General features: G+C 41.2%; 1 protein-coding gene across 1 annotated transcript; it reads right to left on the bottom strand.

Annotated features, from left to right (window-relative positions):
* Positions 1–951: 951 nt before the first annotated feature.
* On the bottom strand, positions 952–3,647 carry CYTL1 (cytokine like 1). Its single transcript, XM_057426687.1, has 4 exons — positions 3,412–3,647; positions 3,260–3,304; positions 1,757–1,885; positions 952–1,593 (listed from the first exon to the last, which is right to left on the bottom strand). Exons 1-4 carry the CDS (start codon positions 3,553–3,555, stop codon positions 1,510–1,512), a joined length of 402 nt encoding a protein of 133 aa, XP_057282670.1. The 5' UTR covers positions 3,556–3,647; the 3' UTR covers positions 952–1,509.
* Between the last annotated feature and the right edge of the window lie 6,350 nt (positions 3,648–9,997).

The following is a 9,997-nucleotide window of genomic DNA, read 5'->3' as shown; positions in this document are numbered from 1 at the left end:
AGGTTCAGTTTCGCACCCTTATTTTGTGGTTCGATGGGATAGTCAAACTTTCTATAGCTAAAATCAGTTTAGTAGTTTCTAAAGGACAGGATAATTCAAAAATAAAGGAACAAAACTCACTTCCTCCCTACCTTTATTTTTTTTTTCCTTTGACTTAGTGTTATGACTCACTTATTTCCGTGACAGTTGTCAATCATTTTGGTTTGTAGCTCCATATATTCACTGGGATGACAGGACAATAGAGGAGCTGTGACTGTCACATAATTCCATGACCACAGAAAGGTATTTAAAACATAGTGAGACCACTGACCAAGTCGCCAGGGTTGGCAGTGCTGCAGATGAATGACTGGCAAATACTATACAGGAGATAGAGGAACCACTTGCACAGAGGGAAGAAAGGGACTTTCTAGGGTATTTGCAGCCAATTCTGAGAATATGGGGAAGATCCTTTTTATTGTTGGCACCAAAGAACTGCTGGGTGTGGAGGTCTCATGTCTTGCACATACTGAAGGGATTCATGACTATGGAACTGTTATCTGGAAATCTCATTAATCTCATAGCTCAGTATATCATCTGTGTTTTAGCAATCTGTCCAAAGCTTTAGCAGGCTTTCTGAGCCACTGCCTTACAACTTACATTCTCACAACACAGAATAGTATTTTAAAAAAATCCACTAATTTTGTTATTAGTGGACAAAAATTATTAGTGGACAAAAAAGAAATTGTTTGCAGTACAGATAAATCCTTCCAGTAAAACCTCAAATATTGTCAAATCACGCAGACACAGCAAAGTTTGCATTGCTGTGGAAACAAAGCTAAAGATGGTTTAGGCTGTGAAAAACAACTTGCAAGTAACCCTGAAAAGTAAGTTTATAAGAATGACACCTTTCAGGCTGATGTTGAAAGACAAGACGTAAAACAAGCACCTTGGGTTAGAAGGCTGTGTTTTTATTTAGTTTTCCACAGAGACAAGTTCTTTTCACCTCTAGTCTTACAAGTTTCACATCAAAACTATCAGCATATATGTATGAGCTATACAGGTAGAGAGACATCTTCCAGTACACAGTTACACTTCTCCTATCAAACATTTAAGAAAAAAACATAGTCCCTTCTATGTCCATCTAATAAAAGAACTGCTAAATCAGGGTAGAATATTGATCGTAATGTATTTTCTTTATATGAAAGTAGTTATTAATAAAAAAGTAAAAAAAAAAATCAAGTGACTAATGTTTAAACAAAACATACTATATACATTTGGCTAAGCTGAAATATCATACCTTGCCAAATGAAGAAATGCTCTCTAACAGTATTTCCCCTAGCAGCTCAGTAGGTATGCAAGGCATGCAGTTCATTTCCTGCCAAAGTACAGAAAAATGGGTAGGTCTGTGATAATATTGCTGGTGTGCTTGAAAAAGCTCTTGGTTCTTAACATTGTAGTTGACTGTGTACATATTTTGTCTCTTGGTCTCCTCAAAAATTTCCCAGGTACAACTTTCAGATTGAATCCCTTTTAGCTCTCAATGATGGAGGGCTCAATGGGAGGCAGAATAGGATTTTCCAGAGCGTTACAGTCATCGGTGAGGAATACCAAGTCCTGGAGAAACAAAAGAGAAGGGTAACATATAAGGAGGAAGGCAGAAGATAGCACAGTGTTGAGAAGCTTAGGCCCTGATCCAGTTTTGCATTTCAAAGGACAAGATAGTGACAGAGAGAGCTAAAAACAGAGACTGTGTCCCTGTCGATGTATCTTGACCTACCCTTCTGCAGTAGGAGATCATGATGGTGTACAGGCTCCGGGCTTTTTCCTTCAGCTCACTCACTTCAAGCACTCTCTCACATCTGGGGTAGGCCACAAATTCACGTAGTTTTGCCAGCACACAGTAATTCTGCAAAGCATGTGAAAGAGGTATGTGTAACCCTGCACACACAGATTTATGTTTTGCATCCATCACTTACATGATTCTTACTGCCTCTGTGGGAACCTTGAATTCCTATCTCTGCATACGTATGTACGTAACCTATGTAACCTTTAGTTAGGAAAATTCACTATCAGTATTTCATAACAAAAATGTTTGGACCAAATAGGTGATTGGGAAAGCTCATAGACACAATTTTGGTCTGACAGTTTATTTCTCAGATGCTTTAGGAGGCAGCAGTGCCAATACAATCAAATCTGCTTTTGTAGTGGGTAGAGTTACCTACAGAATAGGTGCACTGTTTCACTTCTAAGTGAGCACCTGATTTAACTGCTGAATAGATTATCAATCACAGACATGATTCTTTTGTTCCCATACAATCAGCAATATTGTAAGCACAAAGCAAAATATTTTTTAGAGTAATTTTTGTCTCAGACTTTGCATTTTCAAAATAAAACACAGCCAAAATGGATTTCGCAACATCCTTGTGAAGCTGATAAATACCCCAGCTCTTGCTTTAAAATGAGGGAAACTGAGGCACTCGGCTCACATTGCTCAGTCTTTGCAATGAAGTGAGGCACTGGCAACTCTGGAATTGGGATATAGATGGTCATTACTAGCAAGTCTTGATAGTGTAGTTGCCTATGGCAAAATGTATCAGGCATCTCTTGCTTTGTTGGATATCTTCTACTTTTTAGTTACCCAGTGGAGCACTGGGAAAAGAAGCAAAATATGTCAAATATCACAGGGCAGAATGCTATGACATTAACTATGTGTGCAGGAAGCTATTTCTATTTTGTCTTTGCTGGGAGATGACTACTGCTGTCTTTTCTCAGTATCACACTCTTATACCCTCAGGCATAATTCTTCTTTCTAGATTCAACAAGTGGCTACCTAAAATAGGAAAAGCCAGGAAGGTATTCTTGCACTCATTTTTATTAAAACTGCAGTCCCAGAAGATACTCAGCATATAAAATGAAGTAGGTTTACTCAATGCAGAAAGTTTATCCTGCATTTCTTCTTTTAAACTATTACTCAGTTTTGTTGCACATATTTAACTTCTGAAAAAGCTCTCTCACAATAAATAATGTACAGTAAGTAATCACTTCAAAATATCATTTTCCTCATTTTTGAAATTTTTAAACAAGTAAAATCTCAGAAGATTCACAAAGATTTTAATAAGGTTTAAAATGAGATTTTTTTTTTTGGTCACTCATCTCTCTAATTAAACAAGTTCTTAAAAATTTCTTTCAAACCACTCTTCTGGGGTGCAGTCTTAAGAGCTCTCTCTTTTTATTAGCTGCTTTTACGGCACGGAATTAAGAAAGTAGTGTGAAAACTTACATGGATGTCCAAGTACAGCCTGGGCAACATCTCCACACAGGAGTCCTGCAGGAAACAAGAAATACCTGTTGCAATTTTGTTTGGAGAGAAATTTGTGTCAAAAACATGCAATCTGCAGCGTCTTTGCTGGAGCAGTTTTTAGGTAGACTCACCACAGCTTTGGAGGTCTGTAACTCCTTAAAGGACTCCGTGATTTCTTTGCTCAGAGACAACACCCTTGAGTAGCAAGTTGGAGGGGCTGCTCTGGATAGCAGGGCAGCAGACAGCAGAGCAATGAGACTCAGCAGCATATTCATTGTAGGGAGCTTGTCCAAAGGAGGAGGAAGGGAGGAAAAAAAATCAGTTAGTGGTTAGCAGCTACTGGTAAGCGTCAATGGGTGAGTTTGACAAGTCAGCTCCCAATTAAATAGTCTCCTGAATCAATGGAAAAAAAAAAAAATCCAGCCTGGGGGTGGTCCAAGCAGCAGCTTGCTGCTGTTTTAAATTTCCTGCCAACCTATGAGGCAGAGCTGCTAGTGCTTTCCTGCCCAGAGCACAGAAAGGAGGGAATGAGGGGAACAAAAACAAACACTACTGATGTTTTTCATTCCAGAAAGAAAACAGCCTAGTGAACATCTCAAGTAACAGATATATGTGTGTAAGAAGCAGCACGGGGTTATCAAAGTGTTGTAGGCCATGATCCTGTATGTACTTTGGCACATACACTTTTCTTGAGAATGTAATGTACAGCTGTGGGAGCACACAGGCTGCAGATAGAGAGAAATCCTTCCAGGACTGGTGACATATGTTATCAGTATCAATTAGACTTGCTTATCATCCCTAGCAGGTCCGAAAGTTTACCGCTATAAAGGAAACCTTCCAGGTCTAATGTCATTTTCTCTTTTAACCTAGGCAGATGCTCACAATTTGTTAATCGAAACAATAGTGCTCGTTATGGTTGCTTGGAGAGACATGTGGATTTACACATTCATGGTCTCAAACAGAATGAATACATCTCTATATGGCTGTCATAAATGTATAAAAACTATTTTGCTTTCTGAGTCAAATTTATGAGGCTCTGTTCCTTTATTAGATGACAGATGGTGCTGAGAAACCCAGATGCTGGGGTGCAAGCCTGAGGCTGAACATATGTTGTTCTTACATGTTAATTGTCCTGTAAAATGGAGGTACCCTTGAACAAAGAACTGCTTATTTCACAAGTTACCTTCTCCCCTTTCAAATTCATATTCTAGCTAGGTATTACCCAAATGAGTAAAGCATCTGATGAAGTACTCCAATACCCTGTCATTGCAGTAGACCAGGAAGGTTCATTTGAAGGTGGGAGAAGAGGAAACGACTGAACATCTGTAAAAGAAAGGGCTTCCCAAAAGCCATTTTAGAGGGAAAATCAGAGTCTCCAAAATTAGTGTTGGAAAGAAAAAATATTCTATATGCTGCAGAAGACTCTGACTCAAATCGACCAAAACACCTGGAGGAAACAGAGGAGAGATGCACACTAGGGTCTGTTGTTACATGTTTCTTTGCCGTCATAAAGAACGATTGGTTTAGTAACATCATGTTCTCCAGAAGGTCAAAGTGGCAGATACTAGGAAGAGAAAGAAAAGTTGGGAGTCCTGGTTGAGGGGAATTTAGGACTGGCCTTGGCAAATGGGCTGCTGGGTCTTATTTCCTGGAAAGATAGTTGCTGCCTAGAAAAGTGAAGAGGCCGGAGGAAGACAGAAAACCGTCTGAGATGGCCCCAAGCAGCTGGATCATAGATCTAAACACAGCTACCTAGAGCACGTCCAAGGAAAGGATATGTCTTACTGTGAGCCTTGCTGGTAAAGAAACAGGCTCTTAATCACCATCTCATTACTGTAAAGAGTAGCTGAGGGTAGCAGTGAAATATTATGCTTCTATCACATTCTCATTTGGCAACCTGCTAAAATGTAGTTGCTCTGCCAGAAGAGCAGTCTTCTGAACTGCATAAATGCTCTCCCACTACAAGAAGTCAGCAACCCAGCTGCTGCTAAGGATGGCTTCAAAATGAAACATTTGCTTTTCTATTTTTTTTAAGTGCAAGCAATATTATCTTTCTTGGTATTTTACCTATATTAAGCCTACAGTGATGACTTCATTTCAAACTACAATTAAATACTATGGATGATGTTCAAAAAGATAGATGTCAAACATGGCCTCATGGCCACTTTTTGTCTGGCAAGAAACACCAGCAAAACAACTCCCCAAGTCCTCTGTCCTGGACATATTCAGGCAGCTGAAAGCTATTTCAAAATCTCTCTCATTAGGATGGAGTAACGTTAAAGGTGCCAACACCAATTTGGAATTACGTTATGAACTGAGCTTTACATTGATTGCACAGGGCCAGGGAGGCAAATGTGTAGCTTCCTCTAGCCTAACATAATGCCTTGTCTCCCAAGTTGGGGTGAATAACCCATGCCATAGAAGCCTCACTCAGTGGTCATGTCTGAGAGAGCCTGGCATAAACGCTGAATGCCACCTATTGCTCCAAGTAGACATCCAGAGGAGGAAAAGCCCAACACTTGCACTGCACTGAGGGCTTATGATTTTTGTCCAGAAAGTGGGATACGTGGAATTCATTCCTTTCTCAGTTTTTGAAAGTGCAGCATGCTGGCAATGATCTGAGGCAGTGACAAAGGGAAGGGGGAGAAAAGGACTGGCATCCACCATTCATAACTTTGCAGCTGAGGTCTGCCTGGCCTCACACTTGCAGACTGCATAGCATAACTTCTGTCCTAAGAGGTGAGATTTGTTCAGCTGCGCAACTTGCCAAGATGCTTTGCCACTGACAGGCATGGGAAATGATCCACACTTCCATGTTCTTCTGTAGAACAGGGAAATGCAATTCCCTTGCTGACCAAGCTCTTCTTGGCCCAGAAAGCAAAGCAAAGGTTGAATGTAAACCTCATTAAAACATTTAACCAAACAAAAAATATTACTGTCTATATTGTGAAGAGGCAAAATTGCTGAAGTAGTTTGCTCTGAAGTTTTTACTCAGCTACAGTATTCCTGCCTTGTGTTTCTCTTTGATCCTATATAAACTAACTCATGGAAAGCCACCTGTATGGATGTCTACTCACATAGATAAAAAAATGAGTTACCCTTAGAAATACCAGGAAAAAGGACTTTTTAATTTATTTTATTCAGAAAAAAAAAGGAAAAAGGAAGGACCAGGGTTTAATTTCCTCACCTAAATCTTCTCCCCCCTGAGTCAGATTACACACATATCTGTCTCCCACCCAGATGGATATTTTCCAACCTCTACTAGCTCATCAGCACTTCTGCACATCTCAGCATGCAGAATATGCAACTCAGTTCAAAAAAGACAAATACTCTCTTCTCAGTTATTTTCTATTTGTAGCTCATCAGCAAGATTATTCTTGAGTTCTGAGTACATTAAATTTATCGTCCAGATATGAGCAAATAACTTCTTTGTCTCTAAGAAGCTCACTGGTGACTTCAGGAGAACTTGTTAGTGACACCAGGGACTGTGAGTGGTCCTTTCAGTTTAAGGCACTCTGCACAACTCTCAACCAGATGCACAGTTACTGAAGCCCCTGAAATTCCAGAATCTCTTTTCAGTGACTGTTTTTACCCAGTCAGTTATGCAAAGCCATTTAGCCATTTATTAATTCTGGTATGTACCCTGCCTTGGGCAGAGAAGGTCTTTAACAGGGAGACACAAGGTGTTCTTCGCAAAGGCTAATAACATCTTAGAGGCAATATGGAAAAGGCAATAGTCTTAGAGCTATAGGAGGGAGAAAGGGCAAAGAGTCAAAACTCACCTGAAGATTGTCTCTATAGAGAAGATGCTATTTACAGCCCTTCCTATCTGTGGAACGAAGCTCAGGCCGGCATGAGAAGGGAGCACAACAGGAATCAGTCAGAACCACCGTACTTGTGATTACACTCATGACATGGACAACTCCATCACAGACACATCTTTACAATACTCCTCAATTCAGTGAGCATTTGAGGCCTCTGAGGGCTCAGGATATACACTCTCTAAGTTTTGTATCAACTCTTGAAGCTGATGATGTCACTACAGCCCTGGGTGCTATTTACAGTGCATTTGTTTACTCTTTTATAAGGACTATTCCATAGTAAAAGAAGACACATGGGCTGAGAGGAAACTCAGAAGCCTAACATGACATAACCGTGTTATTGACATATTTTCTCCTTTTTTAAGTTTTGAGCTATGTTGTCCTTTTTGCTTCCAAGTTACTGAAAACTCAAACAATAATATTTTTCTAAAAGTCAAAGGACTCACTATGCAGACAGAAATTCCTCCTGTGTTTGAACAGCCTACCAGGGCCTCCACCAACTTTTGACAGGAGCCCTTTCAAGTTTCTGACTTCCTAACACCAAAATCCACTTGTTTAATGGAAATGTTTATTTTCAAATAGTTGGGGGCTGCCATTAGACACCTCATGAAATGGGCTTGTGATTATATTGAAAAATAGGAAAAGAAAAGTAAACCAGCATTTTACAGAGAAAGCCCTGTGTATTTCAGAAGTGATTCAAAGCCTAGTGACTCAGCTGGCTGTTGTGGCAAAAGTGCCACTTCTTGCTTCAGGGCAGAGCTAAACTGCCATGCAGCCTTCGATTTCAGCACAGGGCTTTTTGGAAACCCTGGAGTTTTGATTAAGGTCTTATATGTTTGTTGAGTTTTTCCTCTCTGTGCAAAAGTGCACTGTATTGATCCTTTCTGTAGACATCAGCACTGAATTTCGGGATAGGTGTAGCCTCACACATTGCCCTGGGTCTCAAAGGTGTGGATGCACAATGCTGCCAGCTGCCCCTACTACAGAAGGGAAGCCGGGTATGGTAGCAGTGTGCCTGCAATTTGAAGGTGGGGGAATCCATGTGTCTCCTTTTCTCTTGCATACTAGTGATATGTCTCTGCTGGTGATCTGCATGGCTTGGCCAAGCTGTGGGCAATGGACAAGGCAGGACCTCAGGATTGTCACTGGGCTAGTTTTGCGATGCTGTTTCCCCATGAGAGTTAAGCAGAAGTCCTCTTTGCTTACTCAGTGGTGCAGGCTTCTTTTTTCTACACTGCTGTTGTTATTTTAAAACATTTACATATATATTGAGGAAACAGATGATACAGCTCAAAAGCCTGTTCTTAGATAAAATGGGTGTTGGAGCAGCTAAGCCATCTGGATCACAAAAAGAAATGAGATGTTCTGAAATCTGGAGGTCTTGCCAGCATGAACCTGGCACTGGGCACTTTCCCTGCGGGAAAACATATGGAAATGGGGAGTCCTGTTGTCCAGGACAGAAGACAGGCCAGGCCAGCAGGACTGAGGAACAGGAATAATTTCCTTGTGCTGCCTTGGACCAGTGAGGGAGTCATTGGTACTGGCTGTGCTCACCAGCTGTCTCTGCAGGTGGTGTGTCCAACCTGCTGCTGCAGCAGGCTCCTGCATCCACTGGGGTATCTGGGTCTCAGCATGACGGCAGTGCTGCAAATGGCTGGGAGCTGTCTGCATGAACGTCTGTCACTGTGGTGCAGATGTAGCCAGGGTTGTCTGTGTCTTGGCTGCTGTCTGTGTAACAGGAATAATGGTATTTCCCATGGACGCTGTGGGAACACAGCCATCAACACCAGGGAGACGGGAGATTATGTGGTTTTAGCCTGTTGGTGATACTCCTTTCAGTGACTGCAAGGCTTATTGATTCAAGTAATATAGGATTTAGAGTCTTAAGCCTTCACTGCCTTGCTAAGAAAAAGGCAATTTTACTTTAACTCACAAACCTCTCCGGTGAAACAACAGTGGTGCTTTCAGCCTGGCTTGCTGGCTGGGTGTGGGCTCAGGCAGAGCTGCCTGCTTTCCTCCCCATAGCACACAGGTGCCTTGTCTGCACCGTGTCTGGGCTTCGAGACCACTCATGTATATGAGTTATCTTAAGGTAATATCATTCTTTATTAACACTGACCTCAATAACAGCGTTTTGTAGAGAGAGCCTTATTCAGGTTTAGAGTGGTGCTTAGTAGTAGAAGCAAGTTATTCATGCTTGCCATACCTCCCTTTGCCCTCGTGACCTCTCCCCCCCTTGCACATGCAAATGTAGCAGATAGCTCCGGGTCTTATCATTGCAGGTCAGCTTAACACCCTCCCTAATTACACTCATGATGAAAAATCATGTCACGCAGCAAGGAATGTGTTAGAGGTGATACAAATAAATGTATATATCTTCCAAATTTGTCCCTGGTATGAGTCCACTGGGGAATTCAAGGTCTGAAAAAAACACAAGGTCTGAGCCATGTGCTGTTCCTCCAAGCTCTTGTCTATGCATAGTTAATCTGCAAGATGAGCAATTTTATTTTCTAGGACTGGTATTCCTGCATCTTTCAGAAGCATTGTGTCACTAAAAGAAAATAAACAGGTGAGACTGAAAGTGCAACTCTGCATAACAGGTGGGTCAGAGCCAAGTAGGAACCCAAAGAGACTTCTCTCCTCAACTACAGCCTGCACAGGAGCTTTTTACTATCTGCTTAGCGTGCTAGCAGGGTCAGTTTTCTATTTATTCTTGCCTAGAAACCTGCAAACGTCAAAGATTATGTTGCTGTATTTCTAGATACAAACAACAGTTCTTCCAGCAGGTTAGAACAACTACAAGGTAGAATAAATTCTCATCTCAGCTGGCTGAGAAGATGAAGTATAGGTCCATATATGTCGTAGTTTAAGCCCAGCCAGTAACCCAGGACAATAT

Source organism: Pezoporus wallicus, unplaced genomic scaffold (assembly GCF_028554395.1).
Source record: "Pezoporus wallicus isolate ANWC-B61680 ecotype Strahan unplaced genomic scaffold, APGP_CSIRO_Pwel_v1 scaffold_13239, whole genome shotgun sequence".
Classification (NCBI taxonomy): Eukaryota; Metazoa; Chordata; class Aves; order Psittaciformes; family Psittacidae; genus Pezoporus; species Pezoporus wallicus.
Note: the sequence above shows the minus strand (reverse complement) of the source record. Positions and strands in the feature narration are given on the sequence as shown.